Source organism: Mus caroli, chromosome 5 (genome assembly GCF_900094665.2).
Source record: "Mus caroli chromosome 5, CAROLI_EIJ_v1.1, whole genome shotgun sequence".
Lineage (NCBI taxonomy): Eukaryota > Metazoa > Chordata > Mammalia > Rodentia > Muridae > Mus > Mus caroli.
The window spans coordinates 595107-611881 of NC_034574.1; the positions used below are offsets into that span (position 1 = coordinate 595107).

At 41.6% G+C, this 16775-nt stretch overlaps 1 protein-coding gene across 2 annotated transcripts in view; it reads left to right on the plus strand.

Annotated features, from left to right (window-relative positions):
* Nucleotides 1-1826, plus strand: part of Lrrd1 (leucine rich repeats and death domain containing 1) — a 25043-nt gene extending 23217 nt beyond the window's left edge. For both annotated transcript variants that reach the window (XM_021162917.2, XM_021162918.2), the window contains 2 exons: nt 853-970; nt 1541-1826. In XM_021162917.2, the coding sequence (XP_021018576.1) occupies nt 853-970; nt 1541-1724 (302 nt within the window). In that variant the 3' untranslated portion in view covers nt 1725-1826. The remainder of the gene's footprint in view (nt 1-852; nt 971-1540) is intronic.
* The last annotated feature ends 14949 nt before the right edge of the window (nt 1827-16775 follow it).

Here is a 16775-nt window from a genome sequence, read left to right on the forward strand (position 1 = left end):
GGATTAATAGTGTATATACAATTTCTGAAATGAAAAGACCAGAATATATTAGACATGATATGGAGCACGGGAGTTCCCTAATTCTTGAAAAGTCTCACGGTACTCTAGTCATCAAGGGTGACTGTACATCGCACTATCTAGAATTTTCCTCTTTTAAATAGGCACTAATGGGTCTGGAAATATGGCTCAGTGGTTAGAGCATATACTGCTCTTGCTGAGATCTTGAGTTCAGTTCCCAGCACCCACAGTGGGTGGCTCACAACTGCCTGAAATTCCAGATCCAGGGGCTCTGATATCTTTGGCCTCTGTGAGTACCTACACTCATGCATGCATCCCCATACTCCCACATACTCAGAGTTTTTTTGAGGCATGGTCTCTCCATGCAGTATTGGTTGTCCTGGAACTCACTATGTAAACTGGACTAGCCTTGAACTCACAGAGATTGCCTGCCTCTGCTTTCACAAGTGCTGCGATTAAAGGTATATGTTATTATGCTTTATATTACATAATTTTAAAAAACATCATCATCTAACTAAACAATTAATTATTTTAATATAAATATCTACCTATAAGTCATATTTATAATAAATGTTAATTGCACAAAGTAGTTAACATAAAAAAGCCAATATTGACAGGAGTCGAATTCATTTCAAATCCAGAAAAAAGTAAAGAATTTCCTCAGACTCTAGAAATAACAGGATGGGGAGCAAATGAAGACAGTTCAGCACTATATTGTTATTTTCAATTTTATTTGGCATATATATTTAATAAAAAGGCAAAGAAGAAAACTAGATATAAACTCAAAATATATTTTTAAAAAAGAAATAATGTTTCTTCTATGTTCAAATGTAGAGAAAATCTTAGAGAAGATATTCAACATAGTTGCCAACAGTATCACTGAAGCAAATTTTGAATTTTTGCAACAAAAACTAAACATGGCAAGCTCAGAAAATAGCATCCCTATAAAGCCGTAAGTATGAATGGCGTTTGGAGCAAATGTATTCTCATTCCTGCATTGATATGATCTTGATACTATATCGTTTTGAAATATTTACAAACATAAATGCTATTGTGGGTGATGGCCTGTGCTTATGACATATGTGTGGTCCTCCTTAGGCAACCATCCAATGTAAGGAGGAAGAAGGAAGAAGGCCCGTGGGGATGAGCCACTGGGCTGTTACTACTTTAAGTCTAGCTGGCTTCCTGACCTTGGGCTTGCTCTGTTCTTCCTCTCAGCTTCAGTTTCTTTCAGTGGTAAAAATAACACAAGAGAATAATAAAGGATGCATTTTACTGTATTGGTTTATAGTAAACAACCCACACTGATTACTGTCTTCAGAGTTGAATGTTCGTGTGGAGGTGATGTTTGCTTCTGTGTGCCAGGCTCATGGTGAATGATCATATACACTGTCTTCAGCTAACTTCTGTCTCCCATAAATGTGGTCAATTAATTTGAAAACTTAGACAACCTTTAAGTAGCTTAAAATACAATGTTCTTGGCTGGTAATTAAAATAATTGTTATTTAATTTTTTTTCACAGCACTACTCCATTAAATGAAAGAATCTACCAGGCACTCATTAAGTGGAAAGCAGAGAAGAATGTACAATTCACAGCTACTGCCTTAAGAGACAAACTTTTTCGGGCACTAAATATGATAGGTGCCTATGATATAATGGACAAGATCACAGCGCTGAGCCTTTATACCAGTGCCATCAAACTCTAGCTGGTGGATCTGAAATAGTAGTTAAACCTTACATCGCACTTACAGAACTGAAACCTGACCTCTGCGCTGTTACGTCACGCTGATACAAGGCAAATATTTGCATATCCCCTCTCTCTTTTTTGTTTCTTAGTAGTGATTTATTTATGTGTTTGTGTGTGTGTGTATGAGAGAGAGAGAGAGAGAGAGAGAGAGAGAGAGAGAGAGAGAGGAGGAGGAGGAGGAGGAGGAGGAGGAAGAGGAAGAGGAAGAAGAGGAGGAGAGCAGATTGGATAACAATGAATGGATAACAAGTACCTATTCCATCTTGCAAAATTACTACCATAACATGTGCATGTGTGTGTGTGCGTGTATGTGTGTGTGTGTGTGTGTGCGTGTATGTGTGTATGTATGTACATGTATATGCAGGTTATGGGGCAACTATAGAGGTCAGAGGACCACTTTCAGAGTGGCTATCTCTTTCTACCTCCTTGGCTCTCTTGTTTCTGCTGCATTGCATACTCCTGGACAGCTGGCCTAGGAGCTACAAGGCATGCCTCAGGTTGCTGCCTTATAAAAATATTTGTGTTTGTTTGTTTGTTTATTGAGGCAGGGTCTTACTAAGTATCCGTGGGTTGCTTGAAACTCACAATATAGACCAGGCTGGGTGGATCACAGAGATCCACTTGCCTCTGCTTCCTGATTGCTGGAATGAAAGGTGGAGACTGTGACACTCACCTATAATTTTATTTAAAGACAACAGCATCAGAGAAAATACTCAAGGAACTGAAGGTGTCTGAAGCCCCATAGGAGGAACATCAATATAAATGAACCAGTACCCCCAGAGTTCGTTGGAACTAAACCACCAATCAAAGAAAACACATGGTGGGACTCATGGCTCTAGCTTCATATGTAGCAGAGGATGGCCTAGTCGGTCATCAACAGGAGGAGAGGCCTGAGGTCCTGTGAAGGTCTTTGCTCCAGTATAGGGGAATGTGAGGACTGGGAATGGGAGTGGGTGGGTTGGGGAGCAGGGGGAGGGGGAAGGGATAGGGGATTTTCTGAGGGGAAACTAGGAAAGGGGACAACATTTGAAATGTAAATAAAGAAAATAATAAAAAAAAAAACAATAGCATCAACAAAACTCTTTAATTTTTAGCCAAATCTTTCCTTGTTTTTCTGATTATTTTCCAGTCAAGTTAAGCTCTTTACAAGTCCACCAGTCTGCTATAAATGTTCACCTTTCTGCCTTGCATTTACTTTTCTTCATTATTTTTTAAAAATTTACAATCCCTGCCCCACTAGTCTCTGAAGGACTAAGACATGGCCCCAAGGGAGGCCAGGACTGGAGACAAGTCTGAGTCACTGACATTCTCAGAATGGCCTTTCTCAGATGCCTAAACCTCCTTACTGTGTCAATGTCAACCCTGGATTCTGCATCCCGTATGGTGATTGTCTTTCAGGGTCATCTTCATTCCTTTAGAAAAGTGACTCCTGAAAGTCCCTGCCCGCTGCCATGCCCAGAGCACGGCTGAATGTTAATGGAAACCACTGTGTACGTTTATTGCTCGCATGAACATTCACTCAACCCCACACACCTCTCACTGAGAAACAGAGGCTCGGGAGGGGAGTGCTGGTCAGATTATATTCTCATGTGATTTTGTAAGACTCTGGGGAGCCTTAGCTTACTGGAGACCCCTGAGTGAACCACGTGGAGCGGGGATCGATGCAAAGAGCAAGAGGAATTTATTGTTCCAGTGCACTGGGGTCGTCCCAGACCTGAAGGAGAGGCAGCAACCCCCAGCACCCAATAGGCGAGTTTTTATGTGGTTTCCAGGGGCAGAATAGAGCATCAGAAACTAGGCACAATGATTGGCAGAACAGTGCACCCTTTAAACTGATCGGTCTTTAAGGAATGATGTGACAAGGACTTCCCTTGTCTGAAGGTGGGTCACAGTAGTCTGAGAAATGGTAATTAGCCTGTCCTTTCCCGAGGGGCAAGTGTTTCAAGACCTTCCCAACGTTCCTAAGCTGACCTTTCCTGTTTATTCTGTGAGCTTTAGGAGACAGCACCATCAGAAGAGAAGGATCAGTGTCCATATCCAGCACAGCGCTAAAATTCTGAAAGAAATTAAAATGAGCTCAGGCAGGAGATCTCAAAATGGAGATTTTAAAGTTCCTTCTTATGGTCCCTGACAGAGTGAGCTATAACTTGAGAGAATCTAAGTTCAACATCCTCAACCCTGAATGTCTCCTGATACAGACAGGTGGTGACCCATCATGCCATCCTCTCTCTGTTCCTGTGGCTTTACCAGACAGTTCTCTTCTCCAGCCAGTAAGCTTCTAGCTCAAGCATCTGTCACTCTTTCTGCGGGTTGCCTGTGCCACAGAGCATGCTGTGCCTGCTAGGGAGGCCAGGACAGTGGTGAGTCAGGATGGACTCCAGCTTTTAAGTGATACCCACTCCTGAATGCACTTCCTGTTGTTGCTTGTCTCCCTTTCTCATGTGCTTAGTTATTTCTGTTGTCCCTAGGATGACTATAAAAATAAAATGCTTACCCCAAACACCAACCTTTTCAAATTCTAATTAAAATACAATTATATTGTTTTCCCTCTTTGTTTTCCTCCCTACAGTCCCTCCTATGTACCCTCACTTCACTACCTCTCTGGCCTTTGTCTTTGATTAATATTGTTACACACATAGGTGTGTGTGTGTGTGTGTGTGTGTGTGTGTGTGTGTAGCATAAATGTATAAATATAACCAGATGAGTCCATTTGGAGTTGCTTGTGTGCCTATGATTTCAAGGTTGACCTCTGGTATCAGATAACTAATTAGGGGGTTTATCCCTGGAAAGGACTAGTTCGCTCTGTCTTGGTAGTCGTTAATTAACTACAGCTTTCCAGCTAGGGATGGGGACCCCGGAGAGGCTTCCCACTTGAATGTCTATGTCAATGTTATTGCTGAGGCAGACATGCTGTTGAGTAGCTTCCCTGCGTTTGCAACCTCACAGCAGACTTCCTGTTCCTTCCAATGTCTGCCCCTTCTTCCATAATGTTCCCTGAGAAGTGTGTGCAGGCGTTGTGTGGTAGACGTGCTGATGGGGTAGGCACTCCACCATCGGTTGACCTTTGCACTTTGTGATTTTTCTATACTGCTCTCCTTATGCTGCAAAGAAAAGCTTCTCTGCTGAGGGTTTGGGGCCGCACTTACCTGTGGGTGCCAGGATGATGCTGAGGTGTAGGGGCNGCACTTACCTGTGGGTGCCAGGATGATGCTGAGGTGTAGGGGCCGCACTTACCTGTGGGTGCCAGGATGATGCTGAGGTGTAGGGGCCGCACTTACCTGTGGGTATAAGGACAAGTCTTGAACACAGGTAGGAATTGTGCTGGTCTAGCAAAGTGGCAGTAGTAGATTCTCTCCTAAGGTCCAGGACCTCACTAGCCCTGAGAAATCTGCCTAGGTTTTCAGAACCAGACATGATTTCCTATAGCATGAAATATTTTAAAAAGCACCCACACTACCGTTGGCAAGGCACCAGCAGGCTGGCCGGCCTGTTCTCAGCCAGGCAGACCCTCTGTCTCAGAGTTCCAAAATCTCTCCACCCAGCTCACTAAGTTCCTATGGCGAGCCACCACACATCCAAATTCCTGTGGCTGGCTGGGGTGCCCCACCACTGTACCTTTTCTCTGGATCTCAGTTGAGTCACAGTGTGAAGGAAAACACCACACAATCTTAGTTTAGGATCAAAAGGCAACACAGTTGCTGGGATCTTAAGCCCAATTAGACAGCTGTTGGTTCCACTAGTGCACCTTTAGAGGTATCTTATCGTGCTGTGCCAAGCCCTGCCACGTGGAAGGGATGGCATGATACAACTGCCACATCTGGAGCCGAGCCAGCAAAGGTGCTGGTTCTTGTGCTGGCAGTCGCTGTGGGGCTTGTTTGTATTGTAATGTGCATAATTTACCTCATGGTCCTTTCTCTGGAGACGCTTTCCCTGACAAGGTTAATGGCTCCAAGATAATTAGAAACAGCATGAGTCAGGGAGGCAAAGGTATGTCTGGTGTTCTTCAGCAAAAATAGTGTATGTAGTGGCCTTCAGGACAGTCCTTAAGGATTTGGGAAGGAACTCTGAAAACACAATTTCAAGAATATATAATTTCTCACCTATGCAAAATATAAGGATGACATATGAATTGTATGTGGGGCTCCACTGACCTAAATGAACAGAAGCAGCTGCACCATGAGCTAGTTTGTCAGAAAGATATCAAGGAAGGAGATAAAGAGATTTAGGGAATGGTGATTGCAAGGCAAGATCCTACCCAGCTAAGTTTATTGTTTATGTTTACAAAGACAGGCAGATTCCTGGATTCAAGGCCAGCCTGGGACAGAGCTAGTTTTGACCCAGGCAGCGTGGGAATGGTAATCTCAGAGCCAGATCCCACCCACCTATCTTACTGTCTGCTCACAAAGGTAGGCAAATCTCTAAATCAAGGGTCTAAGGTCATAAATGCTGATTATGGGATAATCAAACAGGAACCTGGGGTGGACAATATTGAATCAATATGCAAATAAAATACTGGCCCATGAAAGGAGTTACAGAGACAAAGATTGGAGCTAAGATGAAAGGATGGCCTATCCGGAGACTACCCCACCTGGGGATCCATCCCATAATCAGCCACCAAACCCAGACACTATTGCATATGCCAGCAAGATTTTGCTGAAGGGACCCTGATATAGCTGTCTCGTATGAGGCTATGCCAGTGCCTGGCAAATACAGAAGTGGATGCTCACAGTCATCTATAGGATGGAACACAGGGCCCCAAATGGAGAAGCTAGAGAAAGCACCCAAGAGCTGAAGGGGTCTGCAACCCTATTGGTGGAACAACAATATGAACTAACCAGTACCCCCAGAGCTCGTGTCTCTAGCTGCATCTGTAGCAGAAGATGACCTAGTCGGCTATCATTAGGAAGAGAGGCCCCTTGGTATTACAAACTTTATATGCCTCAGTACAGGGGAATGCCAGGGCCAAGAAGTGGGAGTGGGTGGGTAGGGGAGCAGGGTGGGGGGAGGGTATAGGGAACTTTTGAGATAGCATTTGAAATGTAAATAAAGAAAATATCTAATAAAAAAAAGAATCAATAAATAAAAATTAAAAAATAAAATACTGGGCTTTGGTCTTCAAGAGAGCTATCTTAAGGACACAAGCTTGTACCTACAATTGACTTCGTCATTCTTTTGCTGCCAAACAACCCTTCCTCAGAATCTCTCTCCAAGCAAGGCTGGTCCTTGGCAATGCAGGTCATTGTGTAGCTCACATGAATCACAGCTGCTTAGAACTACCAATTGCTTTCTTCCTTGAGCAGCTTGCATAAAACCCCGTGGTCCTCAGGGAGGAGGCTTTCAGGTCAGAGCCAGCTCAAATTTTCCAAGTCCTGGGTCTGAAGTGTGTGATGTCTTCAGCAAATAGAGACTGGCCTTCATCCAATGGGAGACAAACAATATTGCAATTGCAATAGGATGTATTGCTTTGGGAGTCTCTTGAACTGCTCTGACCAACTATAAAAAAGGTTTCTCATGCCTGATACTAGGCCTTTGTTAGCCTATGGCTCCTGTGGGGAATATTGTCTGCTCAAGAAACATAACTTTATTTAAGATACACACACACACATACACATGCACATTTATTCCTTGGAGTGTTTTTTCAAACATTCTCAGTCTTGTTTGTCCCTTCACCCTCACTCTCAGTCTGTGTTGACTTCCTCCCTCCCTCCTGAATTAAATCCCCCCTCCTCATTTGTTTTCTACTTTCTACTTCACACTCTAGTTCATATTCTCAGATCTGAAAATTTGAAGCTAAGAACTGTTGGAAGCCGGCCTGCGGCTAACATGAACCGGGTTTCACCTGGGAGGCAAGCTGGGGCTGAAAAAAGAGGGGAAACTAGGAGGTCAAGAGAAAAACGGAGCTAAGTCAAGATTCCTGATCAAAGCTCAAATGTTTAATGGCCAATGTGCTTATAAAGGGAGAAGAGGCCCATTCTCACCAATTCGCTCTTGGAGCCCTGCTGCAGGTGACGACAACGTGCAGGATAGGGTGTAGTCTTTGGAATAGCTCAGCAGCCTCCCAGCAGGTAGCAGTATCTTGAAGGGGAACAGTGGCAATGGCTGAACAATAGAGTGATCTAGAAAGGCTCCATCCTAGGAAATCTTAGTGGCAGAAAGGTCAATGTCTGGCTCAGCCTGCTTCAGGCTGGGGGAGGTTACAATTTCCTCCCTGTTATTAATATTTTTAAAAAGCTGGACTGAGGCATAAAGTTTATGCTCTATAGTTCTGCCTGATTTCTTTCAGCCTAGTGAAGAAACCTGTCTCAGTGGGATTTCCTAACTTTTCTCATGGTAAACCCACCTATTCACTAGGCCATGGAGTATTCCCATGTCTGGGTAAGACTGGCTATTGTCCCAAGTAAACACTCTGCAGACCAGCCCTGAACAATTCTAGCTCGTTCTTTGAAATGCCTAATTAGTTTCATTGTCTCTTCCAAGCTCCTCGGCTTCAAGCATTTTCTAGGATATTGGAACACTGGCGAAAGGCTTAGCTATGTCTGAATTCAATCTTAAAAGGCACTTAAAATAAGATAATACTAAAAGAGAGCACATGGATCCATACACCAGACTAACGCAGGGATAGGGTTTGAGTATATGGGTTATGAGAATGCCAAGGTTCCAGGAATTGAGTTTCCGTGAAACTCTGCCTCATGAGTGCTCCCAGGCCTCTCTGCTTGCCAAGCAAACTTCACTGGAGTGTATGTAGCATTCTCCCCCTTTCTTTTATATTTCTGCTGAAGTTCTGGAATGTCCCACCTCGTCGTAGCTACAGATCTCAAGAGTGCTCTAAAGATGAATGGAAACACAATGATTTACTAATAAAATAGTGCCAATAATAGTAGCAAGTAGGAATATATATTGAACCCAATCCAGGGGATTCAATGCACTTAGTTTATTTTTAAATCTCTGGTCAATTCATCAATGTCCCAAGTGTCCAAGTTACTTTTGCTAATATCTGAAACTTCTGCCTTTCTAGCCTTAATATATGCTATGTCCTGCCCTATTGTTAAGACTACTACTTCTAAGACATTAACCTTTGCCTCCAATTTTTTACATGACTCTGTGGTGTATTATTAATAAACCACAGCCTCTTGGCATGTACCTCTGTGTAGATTGATATGATTCTGAGATCTAAGTGCCCATCTTAGACTGTCCAGCCATCATAGCAAACCTTATTCCCAATTCAGACCAAAGCCCCAATATGTACTTAGAATACTTCTTCATGAAGACTTAATAACTGCCACCTGTGCACTGTTGGAGGCGAGGGTGCACACCTGCTGCAGTCAGGCTGAAGGGCATTGACTGACCTGTTTGAAAAACAAAGTCAAGACAGTGAAAGGCAACAGTACCAAAGCTTCTTTGAGGAAGTCCAGGTACTCCATTCAATTGCAAATTAGCAACAATCAAGCTTAGACTTAGAGCTTCTGGTGTTGGGGAGGTGGCTTTGAGAATCACAGAAAGGCTGCAGCTTCTCTGGGAGTTGAGGCAGTGCTCCAAATTAACTTTGCTGGGTAATTAAGATTTTAGCTATCTTCCCTAGGGTTGTCTAATACTGGAATTATTACTAGACCAGTCTAAGATTGAGTTAGAATAACTGGTCACAATGAGGGAAGGAGAAGAATCACTATAACTCTTTCTTGTGACTAATCTTTCTAAGTCAGACTACACGGTCTCTAATGTTCTATGTCCCATAAGGTTTAAAAAGCTTGAAGCAAGGCAGCTTAGCTTGTCCAAACTGGGAAAATGGCAAACAAGAGTGGGTCAAAAACATACCCAATTCAGCTTTCTTGTCACTACAGTCAGGGCACTCAGCAAACTCACCTGTCAGCTTGTCACACGAATTAGCAGTTATGCTTCTGCAGTGTTCTGTGAAGAGAACCTATGCTTTTCCCTTTCCCAATAAGGTAGCTGTTCAGGATCAAGCCATATGCCAATAAGTAGATCCTTTTCATCTCACCTAGACATGATTATGTCTGGTTTTAAGATACTACGAGGCATTTATTAAGTTCTTTGACATCCAAATTTCAGAATTCTTAAAATAAAAGTATGATTTAAATAATGTGCACGGGGATGTATTAAATGATGTGCACAGGGATATAATTTCCCCTTTTCTTTGTTTTTTAAGAAGAAGAGTTTTTAAAGTTCCACAATACCTTGTCTTTGAGAATTATTAAATTGTTGACAAAACATCTCAAATACTTGACTGTTAAAGTCAGTTTTAATATAACAAGGGCAGTGACTAATTACTTTCAAGTGTTTTTCTTGAAGAGTGGTTGTAACTAGAAAGCTTGAAAAGTTATTAATAGTCACATGTGCATAATTTATTTATTTATTAATCAGTAATAAGAACATTCATTTGCAGCAATTGATTAAGTATCGGTCCTCAAGAATTAACACCATTATGTGGAAACAGGTAGGAACTGAGGACACCAAGAGCAAAAATTTTTCACAATTTGACATGCACATTCTCCAAAACTACCAAAATATTATCTTAAACCATTACTGTTTTGAATATATAAAGAACGAGATTACATAGCCAATCCTTCTTATGTGAGACCTATAGTCTGCCTGAGATATAAATCCAGCATGGCATTGCCTTAAGAGGTCTTGTCCAGGCAATCCAGAACAATTTATTAAATGTCCAAAAACAGTCTTCTTAAAAGAACAGCATTTTTTTCCTTATGAGTAGCATAAGCAATTGCAAACTTGAGAATTAATAGCAACTGAGGGATGAACAATTTTAAGCAATTGTAAGCTCTGAGATATATATTGATAAATATACAAATTAAAGCTTGATTATTCGACATTTTAAAACACCATCTACAGCACACAATTTAATTATCTGTGTTGAAGCAGGGGGAAACTCAAAAGAATAAGCATGTGATCCAATTCATACATACTTTTCTCCCATAGAAGGGCTCTTTTTAAACACAGTAAATGGGATGCATGCATGCATGCATGCATGAATTTATAGAAGATACAGAAGCATGCATAAGAACAATTTTTAACTTATCTTTGGGAAAATGATTGTCAATTTTATTTAAAATGATGGTATGCAATAGATAAAATATTAATATTCTGTAATAGCCAAATTAATTGCTGTTTGAACAAGGAACAGACACTTTGTCAGGTTCTTAAGACACAATTTTTGTTATAGGTTTTCTAAAATATACGAATATATCTTACAGTTCTTTATTAGCACCACAGAAACCTTAATAGGATGTTAAAACTGTGCTCTGAGGTGAACGCCACCTCGACCTTGCCTGCCTCTGGCCCTTCTCCCAGGCCGAAGAGGCTGAAGCAGCCCAATCTGTTGTAGCCCAGGAAGCCTGAGTGAGGGCGGCAGAGCACCCCGAGTCCTAGCAGGAAAAATACGGGATGCTCATGGGGGCAATGGCGAGCATGGCCTTCCCCTGAGTTCACTACAAAGGTGCTCGCTTTCTGGCGGCCTCCCGCACCACCACTGCTCAGGGAAAGCTGCATACCCCATGGCCCTGCCCTGCATCAGCCAGCAGCCGGCCGGCTCCACGTGGGATAATGGTCAGTAAGGAGGAGAAGAAAAATGACTTTACAATGTTTTCTCTTGCCAAAGAATTGATGTGGTCACATTTAATAACTATAACTAAAATAACAGTTAATATTTAATTACCATTGATTATGATTGATAACAATTATAAAAGCTTTCTTTAATTTCTGCAAAGCCTTTTGTTCTTTGCCAGTTAATTTGCGTCTCACTTAATAGCACCTAACAAAAGCTTAGGTTCTCCTGTGGTGAGTTTAAGGTGAGGTCTTAGCCAATTAACATCTCTTGGAAGCTTTTGAAAATAAAATTTGAAGCAAATCAATTTTTCGTTCTAGATTTTGAAAGACTGACAACGTGAGGACTCCCCCACGTTCTGACTCAGGAGAGGCGACACCCCAAAATCACCCACAAGAAACGGTCTTGCTGCAACTTGCAAGAGGATTTTTATTCAAGAGCGCTCTCCGGCCCATGGTCATACACCACGCAGGGGTAGAGGACTGTGGCGCCCCGAGTAGCTGGATAAGGGGGTATTTAAAGGAAGAAACCACAACTCAAGGAGGTGGGAAGGGCGTTGTTGGAAAATACCAAAAATACCAGTTAAGAGTCCCAAGGAAGTGCAAAGTCACAAGAGTCATGAGGAATACCTGGTAATTGTGAGGGTCATTTCTCAAGACAGTTTCTAAGAGACCCTAACAATAACACATTTGCATAGCGGGTTCCAGCAATGGTCAGGGTGACTTTCTTTGAATGAATACTCCTTGAACCCAGGAAGTGGGTGGGTGGAGGAATGTAGCTATCTGTTTTATGATTAGCATACCTTGGAGCATTGAGTCACAGAGGTCAAATTCCCAAGCCTGGGCCTAAAGGCCTAGAATTTTGTTTTTTGTTATACTTTCATTTTCTGTACCACAATTTTATAGTATAACTCAAACCCTAAGTATTAAAAAAATATTGCCTCTGAATCTTTTCTGGAGCAACAGCTACTCCCCAGAACTTAAAAGCTCCTTGTGTGAGAGCAAGGATTTAAAGCAAACTTCACTTGAGAGGCATTAGCTAATAAAATACTTTCCACTTAGGAAACAATATACACTGAAAGATTCAAACTCTTAGCTTCTTATATTGAAGCAGAGACATTAAGAATTTTTCTTACATGAGGTAAAGCTATATTAGCTGTACCTAGCAGCAAAATTTTCCAGTGATTACAAGCTCACTAGAAGCAAGCTCTTTACAATTTTCCAGATGCAAAGGAAAAAACAAACTCTTAAACCTATAATAACATTACATGAAGTAGGCAAGTCAATTTGCAATGTCCTGATAAATTCTACAGCCTGATTGACCTTTTATAAACTTAGAATTTAAACTTTATTTAGAACAACATCTGGATAGATCTGCAACAGTGCTCTTTTAGCTAAAAGGAATTTTTCCTGAAGGCAAGGAGAGGCAAGTTTCAAGAGCTACCTTAGGCACCATTTGCAAGACAAAAGAAAGTCAAACAAATTGCACAGAGGCTGCTCTGAGCTTAGTTCCTCTTGCCTTGAGGACAGATTTCAGAATTTTTAAGTTTCTTTTGCAATTTTAGACTATAACTACAACCTTGGGAAGGCAAAACCCAATTTCAAAACAATTTATCCCCTTAGAATCAACATTAAAACTTCACTATCATGTTGCAAAATTTGGCTGCCAATTTATACCTATGAATGCATGACACTGCAAATTTTAATACTTCATTAAAGAGACATTGCTTTAAATCTTATCTTTAATTCTACTTTCTAGGATAAGAATCACATTAAATATGATCTCAACTAGAAGTATCCTTAGAGGCCCAGCCTCTTGGCCTGCCTTACACCACGTGTTGGAAAGACTCCAAACCTGAGTTACCAGGTTAAAGCTAACTTACTAGTAACCAGTGTTACACCCATTTGATCATACCCAATAACGTATAAGCTAATACTCTACAATGAAGACACGCAGAGCATGTTACACCTCTAAGACCAGAAGAAAACAAATGAAGTGACTACACGAGTCTAATAACTTTGGACCAATCAAAGAATTTCAATTTTTCTAGCAATAATTATAAGATAAAAAGCACCTTGTCATTAGCTAAACGCACTAATCACGGTTGCAGAGAATTTTCTTAGGAAGGAACAACTACCAGCCTATTTGCCTTAAAACTAAGAGGTTGCAAACTCCCTTTCTCAAAAAACTGTTTTTCCAGCAGGAGCCCTCCTGCTGTGCTTGATTCTCAGCCAAAGTGTGAGCCACTCTCGGCTTTGCTATACCAGCAGAGAAAGTTTTAGCCATCTTTCATTTTCCAACATGAAACACAGAACATTCAGTCATTCAGACAACTGGACACAAACACACATGGATTGACACGTGGTACACCAGACATTAGACAACACAAAGAGGTCAGAGAACTTCTGCTGTAGGGGCCAGAGAGATAAAGGAAGGGCATCCCGGAATTTTTCTCTGCCTCTGGGAGAGTTTCAAAATCCATTTTCGTCTATATTATTTTATTATTATAAACCCTGTTTCTGCTGCCTGATGCAGCTCCTGACTACGGACATCTGCCTGATTATTTAATTTAAACCCTTTTTCCTCTCGCCTAAAGCAGTTTTCTGAAAACTGCGGATAACCACCTGATCAGTTCCTAGTTCAGATAATTCACTGCTGACCTAAGTGAATCCAGCGTTGTGTTAGCACTGATTCCAAACTTAGCCCTTTTATTTCCGCACCTCCAGCAACACTTTACCTGTTGCTTCACCGTGCCCCATACGATCCTTTTCTTTTTCTTCCGGTGGAGCTCCATACCAAGCAGTGTTCCTCCAGCGTTTTTCTGCCATTCCTCAAGTCCCACGTTTGGAAGCCAAACTGTTGGAAGCCAGCTTGCGGCTAACATGAACCAGGTTTCACCTGGGAGGCAAGCCGGGGCTAAAAAGAGAGGGAAAACTAGGGGTCGAGAGAAAAATGGAGCTAAGTCAAGATTCCTGATCAAAGCTCAAATGTTTAATGGCAAATGTGCTTATAAAGGGGAGAGGAGAGGCCCATTCTCACCAATTCGTTCTTGGAGCCCTGCTGCAGGTGACGACAATGTGCAGGATAGGGTGTAGTCTCTGGAATAGCTCAGTGGCCTCCCAGCAGGGAGCAGTATCTTGAAGGGGAACAGTGGCAGTGGCTGAACAATAGAGTGATCTAGGAAGGCTCCATCCTAGGTAATCTCCTTAGTGGCAGAAAGGTCAAGGTCTGGCTCAGCCTGGCTTCAGGCTGGGGAGAGGTTACAGGAACCACAGATGACTGAGAACATGAGGTGTTTGTCCTTCTGAGCCTCAATTAGCTCAATACAATCTTTACTATGCCATACATTAATCTGAAAATTCAATGATTTCATTTTTCTTTTTAATTTTTTTATTTTCATTTTTTAGAGTTTCTTTCTTTCTTATTAGATATTTTCTTTATTTACATTTCAAATGTTATCCCCTTTTCTGGTTTCCTCTGAAAACCTCCTATCCTCTTCCCCGCTCCCCCTGCACACCAACCCACCCACTCCTGCTTCCTGGCCCTGGGATTCACCTATCCTGGGGTATAGAACCCTCACAGGACCAAGGGCCTCTCCTCCCATAGATGGCCGACTAGGCCATCCTCTGCTACATATGCAGCTAGAGACACAAGGCCCACCATATGTTTTCTTTGATTGGTGGTTTAGTTCCAGGGAGCTCTGGAGGTACTGGTTAGTTCATATTGTTGTTCCTCCTATGGGGCTGCAAGCCCCTTCAGCTCCTTGGGTACATTCTCCAGCTCCTTCATTGGGGACCCTGTGCTCATTCCAATGGATGGCTGTGAGCAGCCACTTCTGTATTTGTCAGGCACTGGCAGAGCCTCTGAGGAGGCAGCTATATCAAGCTATGCACCACATTTTCATTATCTATTCAGATACTGAAGGACACTTAGGTTGTTTACATTTTCTAGCTATTGCGAATAGAGCAAAATTAAACATTGCTAAGCAACTTACGGCTTCCACATTTGGTATGGGGATATCATTCAGCCCATCACAGATCTAGGGCTACAGACTTTCTAAATAAAGCTGCATCGAAAATAAGCACAGGCAAAATCCTTTACAAATCTTTTAAATCTTTCATTAGACTCCTGTTTTATCAGGCGACAGATATGCTTCAGCAACATTTGTATAAATCAAGCACGCATTAAGTCCTTAAGCATGGCTTTCTTTGTGGCAGTGCCACTGAGCTTGGCAAGATGCATGTGGTGCAGTTCCTGCAATCAGGCAAAGAGATGACTCATCAGAAATAAATTAATTCAGCAAGTCACAAAGACAGCACGTGATAGCAGGTTCTTTTCCATAGAAATTTGGTGACTAAGTTATCCCCATTTGAATTGAGTTTTGATTCATGCTGGATTTCAGTTTGCTTACAGACAAGCACACAGTGCTTGGAGCTGTCTCAGCCCAATGGCCTCCCAACCATTTTTTCATCCTGCATCAGAATCTTCAGAGGAAAGGCCTTTAAATGGGAAATAAATTCCTTAAAGAAATACAGGAAAATACAATCAAATGGGTGATGGAAATGAATAAAACTGTTTAAAACCTGAAAATAGAAATAGAAGCAACAAAGAAAACACAAGTGGAGGAAACCTTGGAGATGGAAAACCTAGGAAGGAAAATAGGAACTACAAACATAAGCATCAACATCAGAATACAAGAGATGGAAGAGAGAATCTCAGATGTAAAAGATACAATCGATGAAATTGATACATCTGTCAAAGAAAATGCCAAATCTAAAAAGCTTTTTTTTTTTTTTAACAAAAAACATTCAGGAAATTTGGTACACTATGAGATGACCAAACCTAAGAATAAAAGGAATAGAAGAGAGAGGATTCCCAGTTCAAAATCCCAGAAAATATCTTCAACAAAATCATAGAAGAAAACTTCCCTGCTCTAAAGAAAGAGATGGCTACAAGAAGCTTAGAGAAACCCAAATAGATTGGACCAGAAAAGAAAATCTTCCTGCCACATAATAATCAACACAGTAAATCCACAGAACAAAGTATGAAGATTAAAACTGAAAAGGAAAAAGGCCAAGTAACATAAAGTAGACATATCAGAATAATACTTGACTTCTCAAGCAGAAACTCTAAAAGCCAGAAGGTCCTGGACAGGTGTCTTGTAGACCTTAAGAGACTACAGATGCCAGACCAGACTACTATATCCAGCAAAATGTTCAATCACCATAGATGGATAAACCAAGATATTCCATGACAAAACCAAATTTAAACCTTTTCCCACTAATACAGCCCTAAAGAGAATACTAGAAAGAAAACTTCCAACATAAGAAATGTAACTACATCCAAGAAATTAATCATCTCACAGCAAAACCAAAAGGAGAGAAACACAACCACACACACACACACACACACGGAGGGAGGGAGGGAGGGAGG